We start from the raw sequence: 24215 nt of genomic DNA, 5'->3' as shown, positions 1-24215 counted from the left end.
GCTGGAAGAGGTTGAACTTATAAACGACGGTGCCAGCTTTGTCGGTAGCGGTGAGTAACATTAATTTTGCATTACTTATGACAAATTTATGCTTATTCAACACTTTTTTTCTATCAAGAGCTATCTAGATGCAGCAGAAAGTCATCGAATCGGATGGTAACATGGCGAGGCTTTACATTCCATCGTCTGAGAAGCGGCTGGCCCTCCTGCAGGAACATCCAATCTTCATCGAGATGAAGAAGCTGCTTCAGGAGGACCCCCGTCTGTTGCCATCGCTGCTCCAGAAGATCCAATCGAGTAATCCGGATCTGATGGGTAGCATTTGGGAAAACCAGATGAAGTTTTTGGCACTTTTGAACGAGGGAAACGATGAGCTGAAATAGGAAAATAGGCGCAACGTTAGGCGCCTGAGCAGCATGAGGATAAGTCCGATGAGTGGGTTGGGGAATCAGTTCGATCCACTGCATACTGTTGATTGTCCGGGATGGATTGAGCCCTTTAAGGATTCTGCAGGTGATGCTGTCCAATTGCTAGTCATCCTCAAGTGCAGCAAAGCTCCAGCTCAGCGCTGCTCGTGGGTGGTGGTGAAGGTATATTAACTGAATATGTTAATATTAAAAAAGGCTTAAGCAGTATTTACATGATGCAACAGTTATTTGAAAATAAAATTTCGAATAATAAAATCGTTTATCATTTAATCATGAAAATTATCAATAGCAGAATTTATAGCATTCCTTTAGCAGAACCGATTTACTTTTATTTTCATCCAACACTTTTCGATTAAAGGGAAACAAAATAGCTCTTTAAGGTAACAAGAATAAGGAGCAAGCAACATCCGGTTTAGGGTTTTGGTTGTTTGTTCCAACCTTTAAGATACTTTCTATCATAATTAAAGGACAATGAAAAAATTTTCTTTTTCGGAACATACGGATAGACCGAACTGTATTGTAATTTTATTTTAAAAGAAAGTGTTTAGAATACAAATTAATTCATTCAATATATTCATATCATTGCATTTTTCCGAAAACTCAATTTAAATATAATAAAATAAACTAAACCCAAGTACGATTTTAAATCTTTTGATCTTTCGTTTACGATTGGCTTGTGCACATACACACGCTTTTTTGCCATCTGATTTTTTATCTCTAACACCTGGCATCCCTGGACCCCTTTTTTCGTAAACACTACAGCCAGCTGTCAAAACTTTTTTCAATATGGCGGAATGGCGATTTGGCATTTGAGATCACCATACTAGAGCCATCATGGGCTGGCTGCTGGCTGGCTGGGATGCCAGGTGCTCTGATTTTTTGTAAAACACGAAGTTTTGCCAATCACCAAGATATTGCTTAGACAAAGATTTCGAATTGATTTTTGCAAATATAATTCATAGAATCGAAACAAAATCTTCCGGCTGAGCTCCGGGCTGGTTAGCAAAGCTGGAAGAAGTTGGACCTATAAACGACGGTGCCAGCTTTGTCGGTAGCGGTGAGTAACATTAATTTTGCATTACTTATGACAAATTTATGCTTATTCAATACTTTTTCTTTCAAGAGCTATCTAGAAGCAGCAGAAAGTCATCGAATCGGATGGTAACATGGCGAGGCTTTACATTCCATCGTCCGAGAAGCGCCCTCCTGCAGGAACATCCGATCTTCATCGAGATGAAAAAGCTGCTTCAGGAGGACCCCCGTCTGTTGCCATCGCTGCTCCAGAAGATCCAATCGAGTAATCCGGATCTAATGGGTAGCATTTGGGAAAATCAGATGAAGTTTTTGGTACTTTTGAATGATGGGACCGATGAGCTGAAATAGGAAAATAGGCGCAACGTTAGGCGCCTGAGCAGCATTACGATAAGTCCGATGAGTGGGTTGGGGAATCAGTTCGATCCAATGCAGACTGTTGATTGTCCGGAATGGATTAAGCCCCTGAAGGATTCTGCAGGTGATGCTGTCCAATTGCTAGTCATCCTCAAGTGCAGCAAAGCTCCAGCTCAGCGCTGCTCGTGGGTGGTGGTGAAGGTACATTAACTGAATATGTTAATATTAAAAAAGGCTTAAGCAGTATTTACATGATGCAACAGTTATTTGAAAAAAAAATTTCGAACCATAAAATCGTTTATCATTTAATCATGAAAATTATTAATAGCAGAATTTATAGCATTCCTTTAGCAGAACCGATTTACTTTTATTTTCATCCAACACTTTTCGATTGGAGGGAAACAAAATAGCTCTTTGGATAAGGTAACAAGAATAAGGAGCAAGCAACATCCGGTTTAGGGTTTTGGTTGTTTGTTCCACCCTTTAAGATCCTTTCTATCATAACGGTCAATGAAAAGTTTTTCTTTTTCGGAACATACGGATAGACCGAACTGTATTGTAATTTTACTATAAAAAAGTGTTTAGAATACAAATTAATTTATTGAATATACTCATATCATTGCTTTTTTCCGAAAACTCAATTTAAATATAATAAAATAAACTAAACCCCAGTACGGTTTTAAATCTTTTGATCTTTCGTTTACGATTGGCTTGTGCACATACACACTTTTTTGCCATCTGATTTTTTATCTCTAACACCTGGCATCCCTGGACCCCTTTTTTCGTAAACACTACAGCCAGCTGTCAAAACTTTTTTCAATATGGCGGAATGGCGATTTGGCATATGAGATCACCATACTAGAGCCATCATGCCCTGAAGTACAAATTTTTGTTGTTTCTCTATGCAAATTTGTTCTTAAATTCTCCTAGTAGAGCTCTAAAATATTGAGATAAGGGGGGAGAAAATCACTGCCCTATAACAAATTTCGTTCTTGTTCAGGTAGGCCAATATTCGATTCGAACTAAACATTTGCAGTCATATTGGTATGATATCTACCTAGAAATGTAATTTCATGGCCTACTCCGAAAATTCTAGCTACATTTTTTAATAAATTAAATGACAAATGATTTTTTGCCGAAGTATGGTTAATATTTTGAAATGCCATTTACCACCCATTGTGCGTTTTGAACATCAATTTTGGCATTCTGTACCACGATGTGCTTTCTAGCAGTTTTAATTTCTTACGAATAATTTAAGAGAAATTCGATTTTTTTTGTTAAAACGTTATCAGGTTTACGTTCGCAGTTGATTTGTTTCCCCTTCTTAAATTGACAAAAAATAACTAGTAAGAATTCATAATGCAAGTGCCTGTTACTATCTGTAAAACACGCGATACTCAGTCGGTTTCACCCGTTTCAGTTGGTAGATATTTCATTATGGCCGCGTTTTTTTTTGGCTCTAACCGATTCGGTTTCATTTCGATAGTCCGAGCTCGAGCGCATTTCCTCGAGATTCATGGTTTAATTTGTTGTTATTTTTAAATTATTGCCTGGTTCCTTTCTTATTTGCCGAATCAATCATTTCCGACGTGTGAAAAGTAGCATATGGCTGCCGTGTTGAATGAGATCTCTGGAGGTGGTGGCGTATCGACTTTGAAAATGATACACGAAAGCGCCTTCAAGATGGAGGAAGACTTCTCGGGTTATAGTTTGAGTTTTTTTTTTGTCTCTGCATCTCCCGCCCAAGCCGTGATCGAGCTAAGGATTGAAAGATGGCCAAAATTCTGCCTTCGAATTTCGAACCTTTTTTGTCGGACGGTGCTTTGGAGTTTATTTACCGATCCGAAACTTTGGTTTACTTCTTCTGTTTACCTTTCCGCCTTGCATCAGGGAATTCCACACTATTCAGCGATGATGAACAGAGAACTCCCAACGAATGAAAGTTAATTTAGTGTCCCTTAAAAAAGCGAGACGCATCAAGCCAATCCTTCGGTCAAGCCGAAATTTATGGTCAGCTACCTACTAGTAAACTCGCGAAATTTCAATTATCGTCAATTAGCACTGTTGAAATAATATTGAAAATTTTCCACCAATAACACACCGATGATGATGGCCGTTTGGGTGATGCCTTCAATGAAAAATTCGATGGGTTCGGGTGTTTTTTTTTGGATTTGGTACGCATAAGTCCAAACTTTAGAAGCATGAAAAAACTCAACCATTTTGAATTTATTAACATTATAATTTGAATTTGACAAAATAATTTTTTAAGTAGTTAAAACGCTTTGAAATTTTCCACAATTTTCTTCCTCATTTTTGTTATTAAAGAAAAGATAAATTTTTTTAAATGACGCTCTTACTTTTGATAAACAAGATTAAATACCCTTTCAATAAAAATAATCATTCCTTGAAATGGTTTAACGCAATATCGATAGGACAGATTGTGAAAATATTTCCAACAGTACATAATCGGACTTAAACAAAAATTTCTATTATATTCTAATAAGATGAATTTTTTATATTAGTATCATCGTAAGCTTTTTCATAATCGATGAGGTTCAATCCAAATTCATGAAAATTTTTGTCGAATCTTCGGGCCAAGACTATTTCTGGGGCCACGATAGAGCTCACCTGTGGCACCCCCGAAGCTTTCATCCGAAATGTCCACCTTCCATCCACCCAGCAGATGTTTCGGTGTTCACAGTTCGCTAGAGCGTCAAATTGATATATTCTTTTCCTGGCGACAGCGAGAAAAACGCAGATCTCGCCCAGTTTTGGGGGGCATTTTGACTACAGATTCCGCGAGAAATGTCGAAACGAAACACCCCCGTTGAATAAAATCCGGGGTGGAGAAGATGGTGGAAATGAGCGCGCGAGTAGGATGTTGTTATTATTTTCGTTCATTATACAAAGTGTCAAAAATTGATTAAATTACTACCAAAGTGTCTGGAATTGGCCAAGCGGAAAAGTGTGATCGCCGCTGCGCTGCTGCCGGTGCTACTGATGCCCGGTCGATCTTATGGTGTCTCAATTTTTCGGTTTGGCGGCTACATTGAGCAATTATCGAGATTGGGCGTTGAGTTGATTAAGTTCGTTGAAGTTCGAAACAACAGACTTGAATGAGATAAATGAAGAGAATGTCACTTGAGATTCTTGTAAAAACATCTTTGGGAAGAAGCGAATTGTAAATGTTAAATGTAATAAAAAAACTCTTTTCTAAATCTCTTTATTCGGTCATTATCAATAAATTTAAACGTTTCATATAAGAACGATGCCTGAATGAAATCCATGGCACAGTCAAATGAACCTTGAAAAGGATCGCATTAAACATGAAAATAAGGATGATACTTGGTTTTGTTAAGAGGTGTAGGAAGAATCAAAAATTCTACAAATAATTTTGAATAATTCTTTTTCGAAATTTTTACCTTTTTGCCGATTTAGTTTGTTTGAAGTTTTTATTTAATTTAATGGAATTTTAAAACATGTAGAAATGAACATGGAAATTTTAATGTTTAGAAAGTATATTTTAAAGGTCGCTAATAAGGCCGGAACAAGTTTCCTTCTTTTGTCACTCGGACTTGGAGCATTGCGAGGGGGGGGGGGACAACAAAAAATAATGCGAAAAACAAATAAATTCGAATAAATTGCACGAAAGCTTATATGCTACAAAATTCAAAATTAATCATTGCACGAAACCTATAAATCAAGTTACTAGTTATAGAAAAATTCTATTGAATTAAAAATACAAGAGATTAAATAACTCCCATTTTCAAAAATTTGTTTTTTGGTCTTGTAATTTTTCGGATGTTTGGATTTAATGTTGGTTTTACGAGATGTCGACTGTATGTTTGTTATGTATATTTATTTCCGGAAAATCAGTCCAATTATGTTTAACAAACGAAATTTATTTTTAAACCGACGTTTCGATGTCGTATGACATCATCTTCAGGGGCTAAAAATTGTCGTTGTTATTGCTTTTGGAAAAAGCGTACTGTTTGAATCTGTCCGTCACTAGTTTCACGGTTATTTATATAAAAAGGTTGGGTGAATTTAGGCGGTAGAGTTTTGTATAACTGTTGTTTTCGTTTGTTAAACATAATTGGACTGATTTGCCGGAAATAAATATACATTTGGATTTAATTTCAAAATTTACATAAAATACTTCAAACTTCGAAGGGTGGAGGGAGGGGGGTTGGGCGGGGTAATGACAAAAGAAGAAATTGATATTTGTTCCAGCCTAATTTCAAATCTTTTTTATGTCACTTGGAGAGTTGAAACATCTCAAGAAGGGGGATAATATAAAGAAACAATGCAAAATTTCTACGAATTGGAACAAATTGTGCAAAAGCTTGCATGCATGCTATTTATTTTGTTTATTGTTTTGTTTATTTATATAATCCATCGGACCGAAAGTCTAAATGGATGTGATGGGAAAAGCACTAGGCAAAAAAACCCATCTAAGAAGATTACATAAACGATACAACAGTTATCAGGAGGCAAAACTAGCACTAATGGATTAACAAAATAGATTAGCACGCGGTGAAAATTTACTGCGCAATAAAATTCACTCTTACATCAGCCACCATATTTAAAGTACGCGTTTCTATCGTAGAGTAAAATTAAAAGTTAATAAGTAGTTTACTCGTGCGTTTTACTTTACTCCGGATACGGGTTGTCTTCCTGCTGCTTCTGCCCTACTGCAAATACAATAATTTGGCGACGAGTGCTTATTCAAACCTGCGCGAGAGATTACTGGAAGTACCTAACCTCTCTTTCTACAAAGATGATCCATCCGGAAGGTGCTGCTGCTGCTGCTGCTGGGGCCGGTGCTGCTACTATGCCGGTGACGTTTTCGTTCGAACCGTTTAACCCAGCTGCTGGAAAGTTCGATCGGTGGTTAGACCGATTGCAAATTTCGTTCCGGATCTACAAATTAGCCAATGTAAACAAACGGGACTACTTGCTGCATTACATGGGCGGTGCGGCCTACGAAATCCTGTGCAACAAGCTGATGGACGAGCCGCCGCTGGAGAAAAGCTACGATCAAATTGTGACGATTCTCAAAAACCACTTCACTCCTGCTCCGTTGGAAATATTAGAAAATTTTAAGTTCCAAAGCCGTAAACAATTGGAACATAAAACGTTGAGCGACTACCTGATGGATTTGGAGAAATTAGCCCAGACTTGCAATTTCGAAGCCCATCTAAACAAAGCTATCCGGAACCAGTTCGTTTTCGGAATCCGGACCCATGTTATCCAATCGCGATTGTTGGAAGTGCGCGATTTAACACTCGAGCGGGCGAAGGAGATTGCGTTCGGTATGGAGATGTCGTTCCGTGGGACCGACGAAATGCATGGTTTCCGTCTTCGGCCGTCTGCTGACGTAAAGTACATCGAGCATGGCAAAACCAAGAAGAAGAAGTCCAACAATCAACTATCTTCAACCAACTCGACTGCAGCTGCGTCGTCGAAAAAGTTCGATGGACAAAAGAGAACTAGCTACAGATGCGGTGGTGATGGTCATTTGGCCGACAAATGCAAGTATGTGACTACCAAGTGCAAGTTCTGCAACAAGAAGGGACATCGAAAAGGTTTGCCAGTCGAAAAGTAAGGAAGAGATGAGAAAGAACGATGCACATCATCTGGAGGAGCCGTACGTGGTTAAGGATCTTTTCCACTTGCGTTCGGCGCTGAACTTTTCAAGCAAGTTCATGCTGAACATTACCGTCAACAAGAAGGTGCTAACATTCGAGGTCGATACTGGATCCCCGGTGTCATTGATCGGTTCCCAAGATAAGCAACGGTATTTCCCTCACCTTACCCTTCATCCTGCTGACCTCCGACTGGTAAGTTATTGCGATAATGAAATTTCGATTCTCGGTAAAATTTTTGTTAGCGTTGTTGCTAATGGAGATGAGACACTACTTCCTTTACACGTTGCGGATTCCAGCCGTCACCCACTAGTAGGTCGAAACTGGCTTCGTGATTCAAATATCGATTTTAATCGCATTTTTAAACCTGGTACGCATTCAATGTCTCACTGTAGCTTGGTGCCGGAAGTTACCACGACTGCTTTAAAAAATATTTTACATAAATACCCTAACGTGTTTAATGACCGTATTGGCCATATTTCTGGTGTGCGGGCTACACTTACGATCCGTGACAATACTAAACCAATGTACATTAAAGCAAGACCAGTTGCATTTGCAGTTCGCAATGCCGTTGACAAGGAAATCGACAAATTAGTTAGTGATGGTATCTGGGAAAAGGTAGACCATTCTAACTGGGCCACACCTGTCGTGCCAGTGCAGAAGGCAGGCGGTAGGGTGCGCTTATGCGGAGATTACAAAATTACGTTAAATCCCAACTTACTTGTCGATGATCATCCCCTTCCAACGGTGGAAGAACTTTTCGCGACTGTCGCGGGTGGACAACGATTTTCGAAAATAGATTTGTTGCAAGCTTACTTGCAATTAGAAGTGCGTCGCGAAGATAGAGAGTTACTTACCCTTAGTACAAATCGTGGACTGTTTCGTCCAACGAGGCTCATGTACGGAGTGGCCTCAGCCCCTGCAATCTTTCAAAGATTAATGGAACAGATCCTACAAGATATTCCGGGTGTGACAATTTTTATCGATGACATTCGCGTGACAGGTCCCGATGACCGTACCCATTTGCTTAGATTAGAGGAAGTACTAAAAAGATTAGATGCTCATAATATGTGAGCTAATCGGGAGAAATGTGATTTCTTTGCGGACAATATCGAGTATTGCGGTTACAGAATAGATCGACACGGTGTCCATAAGCTACGTTCAAAGATTGACGCGATCGAAAACATGCCAATTCCTACCAGCAAGGGACAAATTCATTCTTTCATCGGTCTTGTTAGCTATTACGGTCGATTTTTCCCGATTTACGTCGTTCAATCTAGTTAAGCGTGAAATGCAAACCGACCGTTTTCTTGTCCACTACGACCCTACTCTACCGGTGATTTTAGCTACGGATGCTTCTCCTTATGGGGTTGGTGCTGTCCCAAGCCACCAGTACCCTGACGGTTCCGAGCGACCTTTACAGTACGCGTCGCAAACATTGAGTAGAACTCAACAAAGGTATTCTCAAATCGATAAAGTGGCCTACGTGATAATATTCGGTGTTCGCAAATTTCAGCAATATCTATACGGTCGTAAATTTACTTTGATAACCGATAATAAGCCGGTTAGTCAGATTTTCTCGGAGGTAAAGGGTTGACCTACTATGTTGGCAATGCGTATGCAACACTACGCCGCGTTTTTACAAGCGTTTGATTATAGTATTCGTTATCGTCGTTCGTCGGATCACTGTAACGCTGATGCAATGTCGCGACTACCTGTTGCCACTACTGATTCGGGATTCGAAATTGAGGAATCAGATGCCGTCGAAATAAATACGATTCAGACACTTCCTTTGACTGTTGATGAACTCGGTAGCGCTACACTACTAGACAAAGGTGTGCAAGAGTTGATGCGTGCGCTTAGAACCGGTAAAGCGATCGATGCTAGATTTCGTTTCGGTATTAACCAAGAAGAATTTAGTTTGCAAAAAGATTGCTTAATGCGTGGTGCTCGCGTTTATGTACCACCTACTTTGCGCGTCAGAGTTCTGAATGAACTTCACTCAACACATTTTGGCATAACCCGAATCAAATCACTAGCTCGAGGTTACTGCTGGTGGGAAGGCATTGACAGGGACATTGAGAATCTTATTAAAAGCTGCGCGTCTTGTCAAGTGAATAGAGCAAATCCTCTGAAAATTTCGTTTCACTGTTGGGAAACCCCATCAGAACCCTTTCAACGTGTCCATGCGGACTACGCCGGTCCGTTCATGGGTTTCTATTTTCTGATATTAATTGATGCTTATTCGAAATGGCCAGAGGTACGTATCCTCAGGAACATGACTACAGAAACTGCAATACGCGTTTGTCGGGAATTTTTCAGTACATTTCGTACAGTCGTTCACAAACTAAGTGCTCCCTACCACCCGGCGACGAATGGTCAAGCCGAAAGGTTTATCCAGACTATGAAATGCAAATTGAAGTCCATGGATTGTAACAAATCCGATCTATGTACATTCCGAATTATACAATATCTTACTATCGTATCGAAAAATGATACATCCGACTACAGGACATTCCCCTGCTCAGATGGTATTCGGCCGTCAGTTACGTTCTCGTTTAGACCTGATGATTCCTTCAGACGATCCTAAAGACAGTGTAGTTCAGGGAAAAGTACGTGACTTGACAGTTTGGATCCAGGGTGTCAGCACGCAACTACGATCATTCTACAATTTAGGAGTTCGGTGTAATAAAAGAGCGTCTTGGTAAGTTGCACTACCTCGTACAGTTGGATGATGGACGTGTTTGGAGGAGACATATCGATCAACTACGGGCTGTTGCTGTAGAGGAGCAAGACTCGTCGAAAGAGGTAACATTTTCGCGGGATGGTGGGTTTAACGATTGTGAGAACTCAGAAGTTTCAATCGCAGTAACCCCCCAGAATCCAATCCCAGATATTCCTTCCTGTACAGATCCTGTTCCTGATCCACAAAACTCTCCAAAACCTACCGTTGCTTTATCTCCTACTCTACCAACTGGCAACACTGCTGTAAACCGATCACCAGGCGTACAAGCGAACCAAGGACTACGTCGTTCAGCAAGGACGATCAGAGCTCCACAGAAACTGGACCTTTGATTCTACGGAGTAGTCTTTTCCGGGGGAAGAGCTGTCATATCCTGGAAGTTATTCTGGCAACACTGTATGCTGTCAGCCGAGCACGCGGTGAAAATCTACTGCGCAATAAAATTCACTCTTACATCAGCCACCATATGTAAAGTACGCGTTTCTATCGTAGAGTAATATTAAAAGTTAATAAGTAGTTTACTCGTGCGTTTTACTTTACTCCAGATACGGGTTGTCTTCCTGCTGCTTCTGCCCTACTGCAAACACAATATATACATCATTGAATACTGCACACATGGCACGAATAGGCTCGTTCTGACCATAGACCGTTCGATGAAAACCAAGCCGAAGAAATTCTCGCGTTCTCAGTTGTCTAGGTACCACGTATAAATCAATTCTTTCAAGGATGTTTGGTGCATCGATAGCATCGAGCAGCAACTTTCCAACAAACGCCGCCTTCAGGAATTCACGTCGGTCAGCGAGGCTGTCCAGATTAAACCAGGAACATCGTTGCAGGTACGTGGGAGATTCTCCCAAAACTGGCCAGGGGTGCTGAGCGGGTAAATTTTGATTGCACGGATTCGATTCTCCTGACCCAGGTATCGTGGCTGGGGCACCAGACGACAGCCGCTGATTCAAGGTGCGAGCGCACCAAAGCACAATAAAGAGTTCGTAGGCAACGTAGATTTGTGAATTCCTTGGTGGTTCGCAGCATAAATCCCAAATTTCTGTTTGCAATTGCTACAACATGATTCAATTGGTTTTCAAAAGTTATTTTTAAGTAATTTTTAACGACTGATGATTATTATTCTTTTTAATTTAAATTGGCATTTCAGTCAAAAGGAAGCAAACACTAAAATTTACAATTTGCCCGACGTTTCGGCCTTTGGTCTTGGCCTTCCTCAAGGGATATCTAAAAATTATTTTATTTTTTGAAAATTTTTGAAGTTGTGAATTTTACAAAGTTTTGTCTAATGTTGTACTTACATTGCATTATACTGTATGTGTTCCTGAGTGTATCGGATGTGAGGGGAAGTTTTGCTGGTATCTAACCTGTTATGATAATTGTTTTTTGTTGAATTTTCTATTTGAATATTGGATTTGTGTGTACTTTACCTTTATCTTGTATGTTGTTATCACTATGGTCATAATTTTATAAAAATTTCTAACTGTTTTCTGCGGACACAATTTGTTTAAACCTTTTAATTTTGATGTGGTTTTGTTTACACTTGATGTTGGATTGTGTGTTTGTATGTGTGAAGTAATTACATTTTTGTATTTAATATAGAAGTGTGTAAAAGCTCTTTTTCCAAAATTGATCTTATTTATCTAGTGTGCGTATACTTATCATTCTACTGTTTCAGTCGGGTGGCTGCTCCATATGGGTTGATCCGGATAGAGCCATTGGTTGAGATGAGTTGAGTGTCGGATCGGCTTGGTTAAATTTTGTTTTTACTCTCCTTCGATTGGCACTCACTGAGTGTAGTATCTCGGAGTATACAGGAGACATATCTTCTACGTCGGTACGATAATTAACAGCGTGTTTGGTGGATTTGATGTGAAATGTCTCAAGAACGTTCAGGCGTGAGTTCTGGTATGTACGATCTAAAACGTTTGCCTTCGTCAGATCGAAGCGGTGTTGATGCGTCACGCAGTGCTTGACGAGAGCTGTGGTGCTATCGGCTAATGCTTTGATCTTCTCACTCGAATAATCGCAGCCTGTGTTGAGAAGCGAATCTAGTTTGGTTATGCTAGATTTATGTGCTGATAGACGTTTTTTAAATAGTTGTTGCGTTTGGCCAATATATTTTCCTGGGCAACCTGTGCATGGGATCTGGTATATAATATTATGCTGTAACATTATATCGAGTGGATCTTTTACTTTTGTGTAGAAGTTTTTTATGGTGTTGTTAGATTTTGTAGCGATTCGCCAGGTTGAATAATCTTCTTTAAATATATTGGCGAGTTGTTCACTTAGCTGTGGTACATATGGAGCGGCGATGTATCTTTTTGGTTCCTGATTTTCGATTTTATTTTCCTCAGTAGGCTTTTCCACTTGTGATGTAATAGTATGAAATATTCTATTTATCAAGGTGGTTGGATAGTTGTTGATTTTGAGTTGTTGGTGAACTATATCTTTTATTTGAGTTTTGCTGAGGTTTTTACTTAGGGTGTTGACACGTTGTACAAAGTTGTAAGCTACATTTATTTTCATTTTTAGACTGTGGAGTGATAGATAGTTGAGTATTCGACCAGACGCTATCGGCTTGCTGTACCACTCAGTTGACATGTTTCCATCTGGGCATCTGATCACTACCATATCGAGGAACGGAAGTCGGCCTTCGTTTTCTTCTTCGACCGTGAACTGTAAGTGGGAATCGTATAAGTTGAAGCTCTGCAAAGTTTCGTGGACCTTGTCTTTTGGTAGTACTAGGAATAAGTCATCCACGTACTTTTTTAGAACGGGTATTTTGTAAGTCATGTTTCTCGTGACTGTGTCGATCAAAATACTTATAACGATATCTGCCAAAATTGGTGATAGTGGGCTCCCCATAGCTGTGCCAAATTTTTGGAGGTAAATGTTTGACTTGTACATAAAATAGCTGCTGTCGAGGCAAAACTCAGTTATTTCCAGAAAGAGGTCTAGATTTATATTTGTATTATCCCGTATCTTATCCCAGTTGTTGATGATTCCGCTTATGACAAGATATTTGGGAACATTTGTAAAAAGCGATATTACATCGAAGGACACCATAATGTGGTCTTTGGGGATTACGGTGTTGCATATTTCGGTAGAAAATTCAGATCTTCCTTTGAGACCAGTCGTGCCAGCTTTGACCAGCCCAACATACAGATTATCAAAATTTCTTGCGTCAATTTTACAACGATCGATACAATCCGAAACCAACATCAAAAATTCTTTCGAATTTTCTACCGAAATATGCAACACCGTAATCCCCAAAGACCACATTATGGTGTCCTTCGATGTAATATCGCTTTTTACAAATGTTCCCAAATATCTTGTCATAAGCGGAATCATCAACAACTGGGATAAGATACGGGATAATACAAATATAAATCTAGACCTCTTTCTGGAAATAACTGAGTTTTGCCTCGACAGCAGCTATTTTATGTACAAGTCAAACATTTACCTCCAAAAATTTGGCACAGCTATGGGGAGCCCACTATCACCAATTTTGGCAGATATCGTTATAAGTATTTTGATCGACACAGTCACGAGAAACATGACTTACAAAATACCCGTTCTAAAAAAGTACGTGGATGACTTATTCCTAGTACTACCAAAAGACAAGGTCCACGAAACTTTGCAGAGCTTCAACTTATACGATTCCCACTTACAGTTCACGGTCGAAGAAGAAAACGAAGGCCGACTTCCGTTCCTCGATATGGTAGTGATCAGATGCCCAGATGGAAACATGTCAACTGAGTGGTACAGCAAGCCGATAGCGTCTGGTCGAATACTCAACTATCTATCACTCCACAGTCTAAAAATGAAAATAAATGTAGCTTACAACTTTGTACAACGTGTCAACACCCTAAGTAAAAACCTCAGCAAAACTCAAATAAAAGATATAGTTCACCAACAACTCAAAATCAACAACTATCCAACCACCTTGATAAATAGAATATTTCATACTATTACATCACAAGTGGAAAAGCCTACTGAGGAAAATAAAATCGAAAATCAGGAACCAAAAAGATACATCGCCGCTCCATATGTACCACAGCTAAGTGAACAACTCGCCAATATATTTAAAGAAGATTATTCAACCTGGCGAATCGCTACAAAATCTAACAACACCATAAAAAACTTCTACACAAAAGTAAAAGATCCACTCGATATAATGTTACAGCATAATATTATATACCAGATCCCATGCACAGGTTGCCCAGGAAAATATATTGGCCAAACGCAACAACTATTTAAAAAACGTCTATCAGCACATAAATCTAGCATAACCAAACTAGATTCGCTTCTCAACACAGGCTGCGATTATTCGAGTGAGAAGATCAAAGCATTAGCCGATAGCACCACAGCTCTCGTCAAGCACTGCGTGACGCATCAACACCGCTTCGATCTGACGAAGGCAAACGTTTTAGATCGTACATACCAGAACTCACGCCTGAACGTTCTTGAGACATTTCACATCAAATCCACCAAACACGCTGTTAATTATCGTACCGACGTAGAAGATATGTCTCCTGTATACTCCGAGATACTACACTCAGTGAGTGCCAATCGAAGGAGAGTAAAAACAAAATTTAACCAAGCCGATCCGACACTCAACTCATCTCAACCAATGGCTCTATCCGGATCAACCCATATGGAGCAGCCACCCGACTGAAACAGTAGAATGATAAGTATACGCACACTAGATAAATAAGATCAATTTTGAAAAAAGAGCTTTTACACACTTCTATATTAAATACAAAAATGTAATTACTTCACACATACAAACACACAATCCAACATCAAGTGTAAACAAAACCACATCAAAATTAAAAGGTTTAAACAAATTGTGTCCGCAGAAAACAGTTAGAAATTTTTATAAAATTATGACCATAGTGATAACAACATACAAGATAAAGGTAAAGTACACACAAATCCAATATTCAAATAGAAAATTCAACAAAAAACAATTATCATAACAGGTTAGATACCAGCAAAACTTCCCCTCACATCCGATACACTCAGGAACACATACAGTATAATGCAATGTAAGTACAACATTAGACAAAACTTTGTAAAATTCACAACTTCAAAAATTTTCAAAAAATAAAATAATTTTTAGATATCCCTTGAGGAAGGCCAAGACCAAAGGCCGAAACGTCGGGCAAATTGTAAATTTTAGTGTTTGCTTCCTTTTGACTGAAATGCCAATTTAAATTAAAAAAAAAAAAAAAAAAAAGTTATTTTGGAAACCAGAAGCACACCTAAGTCCTTCACAACGGAAACTCGTTCAAGTGCGGTATCTTGAAGGGTGCAATTCCAAGTCAGAGGATTCCTTTTCCGTGTAAAGCTTATCACGTTACATTTCGCCACATTGATCGTTAAGCAATTCAAATTACACCACTCCAGAAATTTACTCAACATTTGCTGCAATTCTAAGCAGTCGCTGTAGCTTTCGATTTTCCGATAAATTTTCAAGTCATCAGCATACAACATTCTACACCCCGACGGAAGAGCGTATGTTACGTCGTTGTAGTAGGGGCAAAATAGAAGAGGTCCGATGTTGCTTCCTTGTGGTACTCCTGAGTTATTCTGGAACACATGGGACTCGGCATTTCCGAGACGGACTGTGAGAGAACGATTTAAACCAGAGAATGAGTCCTTCTTCGAGTCCGAGATGTCGTAGTTTTGCGAGGAGCAAACGATGGTCAATACGATCAAAGGCAGCCTTAAGATCAGTATACACTGTGTCAACTTGACCACCTTTTTCCATAGAGCGAATGCAGAATGAAGTGAACTCCAACAAGTTCGTGTTCGTCGAACGTCCCGGGTAAAACCCGTGTTGATCAGCAGAAATGTACGACTTAGCGGCATTAAAAAGTCTCTGTGATAACAGTCTTTCCAGCACCTTAGAACAGGCACAGAGGGAAGTGATTCCCCTGTAATTCGTAATGTCGTGCTTATTACTTTTCTTGTGAACCGGGAACATACACGACTTCTTCCAAGAACTTGGAAATTTACCAGTGCGAATGGACAGGTTGAAGATAGCTGACAGTGGCATCAACATAGCCTCAACACAATTTTTCAAAATATTAGACGGAATTCCATCAGGTCCTACAGCTGAAGACGGTTCTAGCTTTGATATCGCTGCTTTAACTTCAACCTCCGAGAAAATAATTCCTGTTAGATTAAGCATGTTGCTTGGAACGTACCGCAGGGCTCTTGAGATTTTAGTGGACGAAGCATGCGAAGTACTGAAAACGCTGGCGGAATGTTCAGCAAAAAGATTACACGACTGTTCCAAGCATGGACGATTTATGCTCGCCTAAAACATCTCCTATGGGAACCCGGTTTCCTTTCGCTTCTCGTTGACAAAAGACCAAAAACGTTTCGGGTTGTGCTTCAACATAATTTGCATGCGCTCAACGTGTTGTGGGTATCGGAGTCGATTGTAGCGTTTGTACTCATTGCTTGCAATACCAAACCTTATCACGCGACAAGCGTCTTATTGCAGCAGCTCTTCTGCGTTTCAGCGTACGCAAATGTGCATAAGACCAAGGTGGTTTACGTAAAGGTCGCTTTAATGGGACGTGATCTCGAAATGACTCGTGTAACGTAGAGGTAAAAAAGCCCACAGCCTGATCTACGTCAGTGACATTCTCGATGAACGACCAGTTGGTGCATAACAATATTTGGGATATTTGTGCAAAATCAGCTCTATTAAAATTCAATGAACATGTGTCAGTTGCGCTATCAAACGGAGTGGTGCCAGTGTAGGTTGACGCAATAAATAACGGTGGGTGATGAAGATCTGCTTCTATCAATGGTTCCATCGCGGTCGAAACGCTGCAACTTTCTGCAGCGAATTCGTTTATAAAAACCAAGTCAAGGATGCGGCCACGAGAGTTGGTGACAAGGTTCATCTGCCGATTACCCAAAAGATCCATCCCGTCTAATAGGGCGGAAGAGCGAGTTGTAAATGATGAAACCGCGGGGTCTGGATAGGCAAAATTTGCGGAATTTCTTATCCAACTGAGTAGAGGCTGATTATAATCGCCGAGCAGGATGTGCTGATCGTTGGGTCGTAAAGAATCCGCTATTGCGGCCGCTGAGTTCAGATGGGAATCCAAAATTGAAGGATCGCTAGCATCGTCTGGACTGAGGTAAACAACGCCAATATAGGTCTTTCTCTGGTTAGTCTCAATAGCCACCCACAAATACTCGACGTTCAGTTCGGTTTCGTTAAAAACAGTGACAGGGGAGGATGTAAAACGGTTGGAAACAGCAACAAGAACACCGCCACCTCTTCTTTGACCAGTGATAGTAGGGTCACGATCACGACGATAAACGTTATAATGATGACCAAATAGCCGCACCGATGTGATTTCGTCATTCAACCACGTCTCAGTGAACACTATAACGTCGTACTCAGGATCCGAAACTGCCAGAAAAAGTTCGTCGATTTTGGTGCGCAAACCTCTCACATTTTGGTAGTACAACCGAAGATTTGATCTGGAATGTGAACAACTATCAAAGGGCGAAGTGTATAGGTTGTGATTACCTACTTACAATAATAATGTTTTGCAAAGATATTCTTTTTTCAAAGACACAACTATCTGAAAAAGTTCAATTCTACAATTTGCAATTTTTTTTTAAGATATCATTAGGGGTCGCTCAGATACCACGTGGACAGAAAAATTAGATTTTGACCCCTTTCCCCCCTCCGTGGACAATCATGGACATTTGGAAAACCCCCATCTCCCTCCCCGAATGTCCACGTGGACAGATTTAAAATTGGTTTTTTTTCTAAATCTCATTTGACAGTTAGAAAACATTACTTTTTACCTTTTTTGTTATTGAAATGGCTTATTTTGAAAAAAAAAATACTAAGTATTTCCTGACATCAAATAATTCAAAGAATTTTAAATTTCTAAATTATCATATTTACCACTTGCTTTCAAGTGGTTTTAATTGTTTAAACTTAAATTTAAAAGCTTAGCAATTTTAAAGTTTAGATTGAAGCATATTAATAATATTTATATATCTTTAGAAAATATTTTGGAAGTAAGTAGTCTCTCCCTCTCCCTAAGTTGTTCACGTGATATGTAAACGGCCCCTTTCAAGTATCCCTGACATTTAAATAGAAAGTAAAATAAAAGATTGTAAATCATTCAAAATAAAATGTTGAAGCCTGCATAACGATTTGATTTTTGCTTTAAGAAACATCTTCAATTTAATGTATTTCAAATTTGTTGTTATAATTCTTCAAAACTCTCATATTAACAGAATCAGGAAAAGTAATCAAAAAAAAACTTCTATAACTTTTTTCAAAGAAATCAGGAGGTTTAGGGGAAAATTAATAATTGATTTAAAAACTTTATTCTAAAATATTTTTTAAATGTTTTACAGTATTGCAGAAATTTCTCAAATAATTTTTACCTGTTTTCAAAAGTTGCATATTTTGATTCAGAGAAGCCAAAATTTAAACCTGAAATCTTTGCACCTCATAAAAAATGGGAACTGTGTGGCTTTATGATATTTATCAAAACACTTACCCTCAGATACCTATCACCTGTCACATGGCTACCAACTTGTTGATATGTTAGATTAGTATTATATGTATTAATTAATTTTCAATGGTAGGTCTCAAATTTTGAACATCTTTAGCTCTTCTTAGTACTTCTTTATAAAAACCCATTCTAATGACGAGGTAGGGCTTCGAGTGTTAAGATTTGAGTTGCAATACAAAGTGTTTATTTAAATTCTAAGAGCAAGTTCACTGGTGTTGGGAAAAAGTGGTAGAAATTTTGACACTTACGGCACATTTTGAAAATTTTGCCATGCAAAAACATTTTCAAGATCTGTGGCTTTCTAGTTTTTTTACAACACGTTTTGTATTTTCGCATGCTGTGATGCAAAAATAGCAATATTTCTATCACATACGGCTGAAATAGAAACAGTGTTGTAAAAACATACAACGTCCCAAGATCTTGAAAACATTTTTGCATGGAAAAATTTTCAAAATGTCAAAATGTCTACCACTTTTTCCCAACACCAGTGAACTTGCTCTAATAGAAATTTTTACAGTGTAGTGAACCTGTATATAAGAGAAGAGACATCTGAAACACAAAATTCCAATCGAGCAAAAGAACTGTCAAAATCGATTCCAATCGATCCGAGCATTTTGTCGCAGAGCTTTTACCTTTCTTATTGAAAACTCTACCATGGAAGGTATTGTGATTGTTGTTATTGTTCAAACAGATAATTTTGTAGCTGGTCATATGAATTTATGATTAGGTGCAATTTTTTTCAATGCTATGGTGAATCGTGCTTCTAGTTAGAAAACTAACTGATTATTAACGAAATTCAAGTCATTCATACCGTTTATCGCGATTCTTCGGGCATCGAGTTCTATGTCGTTTTGTTGCATTGAAGGAGCGTTCACTTTAGAGCTTGAACATTGAGCCAGAAAACAGTGCTGGGGATTTTTTATCCAAGATTTCGGCGATGTTGTCACAAATTTTATTTTAAGAGGGATCAGATGTCGCTTCTCTTATATGAAGGTTCACTAATACAGTGATATTCCCAAACTAAATTTCGCTCGAGGCAAGCCATTTTTGTGACATGTTTGTTAACACTTATTTTTTAACACAGTTTGTGATCAAGTTTTTTAAAATTTACTTTGAAAAAAAAAACCTCCATTTGGGGGAGGGGTTAAACCCCAAAAACCTCCCCCGTTTGCCGTCAGAAAAATTGTTGGTTTCATAACTTATTTTTAACTATACAAAAACATGCGATTTTCATCCTACTAAGAAAAAGGGGAAAGTTGCAACAAACTTTGATATTAATTTAAAATTGGACATGTATCTATAAGTGAACGTTACTGCGCCTACTTCTCCCAGCCATTCAATTGATGCGGGACAAAGGGTCTAGAACGCACCTTAGAAGGTTGCCTTAAAATATGCTCTTGGCTCAACCACAGAGAACAGACGTACAAGCTCGAGAAAAAAATCTACAAAACAGTGTGTAAAATTTCAAATGTTGACGTCCAAAAAATACGTTGAAATTGACTAGAAACAGTGCCATCTATTGCGCCGTTCGAAAGCCCAAGATTCGTGGGCTAGCTTGCACGTCTGTTCTCTGAGGCTCAACTTCAATATTTATGAATTTTCTTCTGCTAAGCATCTGTTTTATCTATCCGTCATTTTATTTTCAATCTTTAATTCTTCTATCAAAAATTTTCGTCGTAGCTTTCACCGCTATGCCATTAATCTAGCATATTATTTTGATTTCTATAAAAAACAGGAATCAACCCGATCAGGAGGGAAAAACTAAATTATATCAAGATGAGATATTTTGATCAGTGCTGCAAATTTTCTGAAAGCACGACTGTGATTTTCTATCAGTGTAAAAAGCTTGAACTGAAATGAATGGAATAGAAAAGTCAACGAATATAAAAGCTTCTGATCGGCTCGGTCATCTTCGTGCCTGCGGCAAGCTTTACGAGTATGTCTATCAGTCAGTAGAAAGCTTACTCGTAAACCCGAACTAACTTGTTTCACTCGACTGCTACGAAAGCGTCTTTCGCTTAGGCGTTTCTGTCACTCACTGCATTCGATCAGTGAATGTAGCTTTAGCATTCAATCAGTGTCAGCGAAAGTTGCTGATAATTTCAGTAGGCATTAGTTTTTTGCCGTTTTCAAAAATTGTGAAATGGGATTCGAAAAGAAAACACGATTGGAAATTCGCTAAAACTATACGATTATTCAGATAGAACGGGAAGAGATATAATTATAAATTTCTTGATGACGACATGGCGAATATCTGACAAATATGACAAAAATTTGCCAATTGTGGTCAAAAAAGGACAAGATTATGACAAAATGTAATAAATATGGTGAAAAAATTACAAAATTATGACAATATTTAGTATGACCAAAATCTGACCAATACGACAAAATTATGGCCTAAATATGACAAAAATAACTATAAAATGACAAAAATAACAAAAACATGGCAAAAATCTGATAGATTAGATAAAAATTTGACAAATGTGATAAAAATATGACAAAAAAATGAAAAATATTACAAAAATATAGCGAAACTTAAACAATACAATAACAAAACATGACAAAAAAATTTAAAAAATTATGACAAAAATCTGACAAATATGACAAAAATATGTCAAAATTAAGACAGAAATATGACATTTATTTAACAATAAAATGTCAAAAATTCGTCAAACCTTAGTCAAAAATATAAAAAATGTGTTATAAAACAGTTCTCAGCGGCGTTCCGGAAGAGCTCTGGGAGACATCAACAGAACTAGAGCTCGATCGTTCTCAAGCAGTCAAAACCTTGGGTTTGTTATGGTTTCCCCAGGAGGATGTCTTCAAGTTCAAGATCCCTGCTCTCCCAGACCTTGAAATTGTTACCAAGCGTATTGTGGTTTCTGAGATGTCTCAGCTATTTGATCCCCTTGGACTTTTGGGTCCTGTAGTCGTCAACGCAAAGATGTTCGTCCAAACCCTCTGGGAGGCTGATCTATCGTGGGATTCTGAGCTTGCAGAAGAGTCGGCACTATGGTGGAGGAAATATCGTAGCGACATTAAGGAGCTATCATCATTACAAATCCCTCGAAGAGTTTTGCGGAACACACAACAACAATACACGATCCACTGTTTTTGCGATGCGTCGCAGAAAGGTTACGGTTGCTGCATCTACATTGTATCATCTGACGAACAAGGCCAATTCCACTCGCATCTTCTCACCTCAAAATCTCGTGTCGCTCCACTTCGTGGTCAATCTATTCCTCGCTTGGAGCTGTGCGCAGCTCTTCTTGGCAGCCAATTGGTTCACAATCTGCTAACGAACACAAGAATCACCGGATCCGTAACATTTTGGACGGATTCAACAGTCGTTCTTCACTGGATCAATTCCCGATCTAACTGTTGGAAAGTTTTCGTCTCCAATCGAGTTGCAGAGATTCAACGTCTTACAAAGGGTTCCAAATGGAGGCACATATCGACGGAATTGAACCCTGCTGATCGTATTTCCCGAGGAATGCTCGCAAGCCAGATCCTGCACGAAAAGCTGTGGTGGCATGGTCCAGAATTTCTTTCCTCCCCCGTCGAAATGTGGCCGGAAGGCGTTGTATCGATACCATTTAAACCCGAACTGGAAGTGGAAATGCGTCCAATGGTTTCTCTTCACGCAATAGAAGAAAACTTCAACATCTTCACTCGGTTTTCGGAGCTAGCAAAGTTATTACGAGTCGTTTCCTACTGTTTTCGCTTTCGAAAAAACTGCAAACTGCCGGAAAATGAGCGTATTCCATCATCCTTGTTGCCTGAAGAAGTAGACATTACGCTCAAGTCCCTCATTCGAATTGCACAGCACCAGGAATTTCCCACGGAAGTCCGTTTGCATAGCCATACCAAGTCTGGCAATGCTGTCTCATTCGCCTCGAAATCGCCACTCAAAAATCTGAATATTATGATGGATGAATTCGGACTTCTTCGGATTGATGGACGTTTAAAAAATTTGAATGCACCGTTCGATACTCGCCATCCAATTTTGTTGCCGGCAAATCATCAACTGAGCTTGTTGATTGCTAGATCGATTCATCTGCAGACACTTCATGGAGGACCTTCACTTCTCCTTGCAACAATTCGCCAACGTTTTTGGCCACTACGGGGTCGAGAGTTAGCTCGGAAGATTGTACGCCAGTGCGTAGTCTGCTTCAGGTGCAATCCTACAACTACAAACCAAATCATGGCACCTCTACCATCTGTACGCCTAAAACCAGCCCGAGCTTTTACCTATTCAGGAATGGACTACTGTGGGCCGTTTTTCGTTCGTCCGCTGTTTGGGAAAGGTGCGTCGGTTAAAGTTTACGTTGCGTTGTTCGTCTGCTTGGTGGTGAAGGCCGTGCATCTCGAAGTCGTCGCTGACTTGTCGACCGTCGCGTGCATCAACGCCGTCAAACGTTTTGTCGCCAGTCGTGGCCGCGTTCTCGAATTGCACTGCGACAATGCAACCGCTTTCGTCGGGGCGGATCGCGAATTGCGTCGACTTCGGAAGGAGTTCCAGCAACAATTCAAGTCGAAGGAATGGGGCGAATTCTGCGCAGGACACGGCATCATCTTTCGCTTCATCCCAGCCCGCTCACCACACTTTGGTGGCCTCTGGGAAGCCGGAGTGAAGTCCTTTAAGTATCATTTTCGTCGCATAATGGGACAAAAGGCTTTCTCAATGGACCAACTCCTGACCATCGTTGCACAGATTGAATCTGTATTGAACTCTCGCCCACTCATTCCTTTAACCGACACTCCGGACGACCTCTCATCGCTTACTCCTGGTCACTTCCTCATTGGAGAACCGCTCGTCTCAATTCCCGAGCCCGACCTTCTTCATCTGTCGCCTAGTCGAATCACCCGTTTGCAGGACATGCAACGTTCGGTTCAAGATCTGTGGCGCTCCTGGTCGAGGGACTATGTAAGCCAGCTTCATCAACGCAGTAAGTGGAGACGCCAAACTTCGGACGTTCAACAAGGTCAACTGGTGCTACTGAAGCTCGACAACTACCCTCCACTTCAATGGCCTCTTGGTCGAATTATCCAAACCATCACCGGTTCCGACGGACGAGTACGCGTTGTGATGGTCAAAACGGCGTCTGGCGAATACAAGCGAGCGATCACGGAAGTCGCAGTCCTACCAATTGAGACCAGCAACGGTGAGGGTCCATCAGCATCAACATCGATCAACGACGTGGTCTGTTGAAACGGATGGTTTCAACGGCGGCCGGCATGTTGCGGCATACATTACCTACACAAAATAGTTAAACCTAAAAATAAGAAACTTGAATTATTACTGAATTACACATTACCTCACCTAGAATTATACTCACCTTGGAACAAAATTAATATTTCACCTACATTATACTTTCCGTGTACACTTACCTTAAATACCTACTTACCTTGGTACTTACCATGA

General features: G+C 39.6%; 3 protein-coding genes across 3 annotated transcripts; all 3 read left to right on the top strand.

The window, feature by feature from the left end:
* Nucleotides 1–6597: 6597 nt before the first annotated feature.
* On the top strand, nucleotides 6598–7425 carry LOC129752279 (uncharacterized). The gene has a single exon (XM_055748066.1). The coding sequence runs from the start codon at nucleotides 6598–6600 to the stop codon at nucleotides 7423–7425; it is 828 nt and encodes a 275-aa protein (XP_055604041.1).
* A 7-nt stretch (nucleotides 7426–7432) lies between these two features.
* On the top strand, nucleotides 7433–8539 carry LOC129752278 (uncharacterized protein K02A2.6-like). Its single transcript, XM_055748065.1, has one exon. The coding sequence runs from the start codon at nucleotides 7433–7435 to the stop codon at nucleotides 8537–8539; it is 1107 nt and encodes a 368-aa protein (XP_055604040.1).
* A 12946-nt stretch (nucleotides 8540–21485) lies between these two features.
* Nucleotides 21486–24002, top strand: LOC129752277 (uncharacterized). The gene has a single exon (XM_055748064.1). The coding sequence runs from the start codon at nucleotides 21486–21488 to the stop codon at nucleotides 24000–24002; it is 2517 nt and encodes an 838-aa protein (XP_055604039.1).
* The last annotated feature ends 213 nt before the right edge of the window (nucleotides 24003–24215 follow it).

This window comes from Uranotaenia lowii, chromosome 3 (genome assembly GCF_029784155.1).
Source record: "Uranotaenia lowii strain MFRU-FL chromosome 3, ASM2978415v1, whole genome shotgun sequence".
Taxonomy (NCBI): domain Eukaryota; kingdom Metazoa; phylum Arthropoda; class Insecta; order Diptera; family Culicidae; genus Uranotaenia; species Uranotaenia lowii.
This window is presented reverse-complemented; position numbering and strand designations above follow the sequence as displayed.

Excerpts from the sequence above, each read along its gene's own strand:
- LOC129752279 (XM_055748066.1), top strand. The coding sequence starts at position 6,598 with ATGATCCATCCGGAAGGTGCTGCTGCTGCTGCTGCTGGGGCCGGTGCT.
- LOC129752278 (XM_055748065.1), top strand. The coding sequence starts at position 7,433 with ATGAGAAAGAACGATGCACATCATCTGGAGGAGCCGTACGTGGTTAAG.
- LOC129752277 (XM_055748064.1), top strand. The coding sequence starts at position 21,486 with ATGTGTTATAAAACAGTTCTCAGCGGCGTTCCGGAAGAGCTCTGGGAG.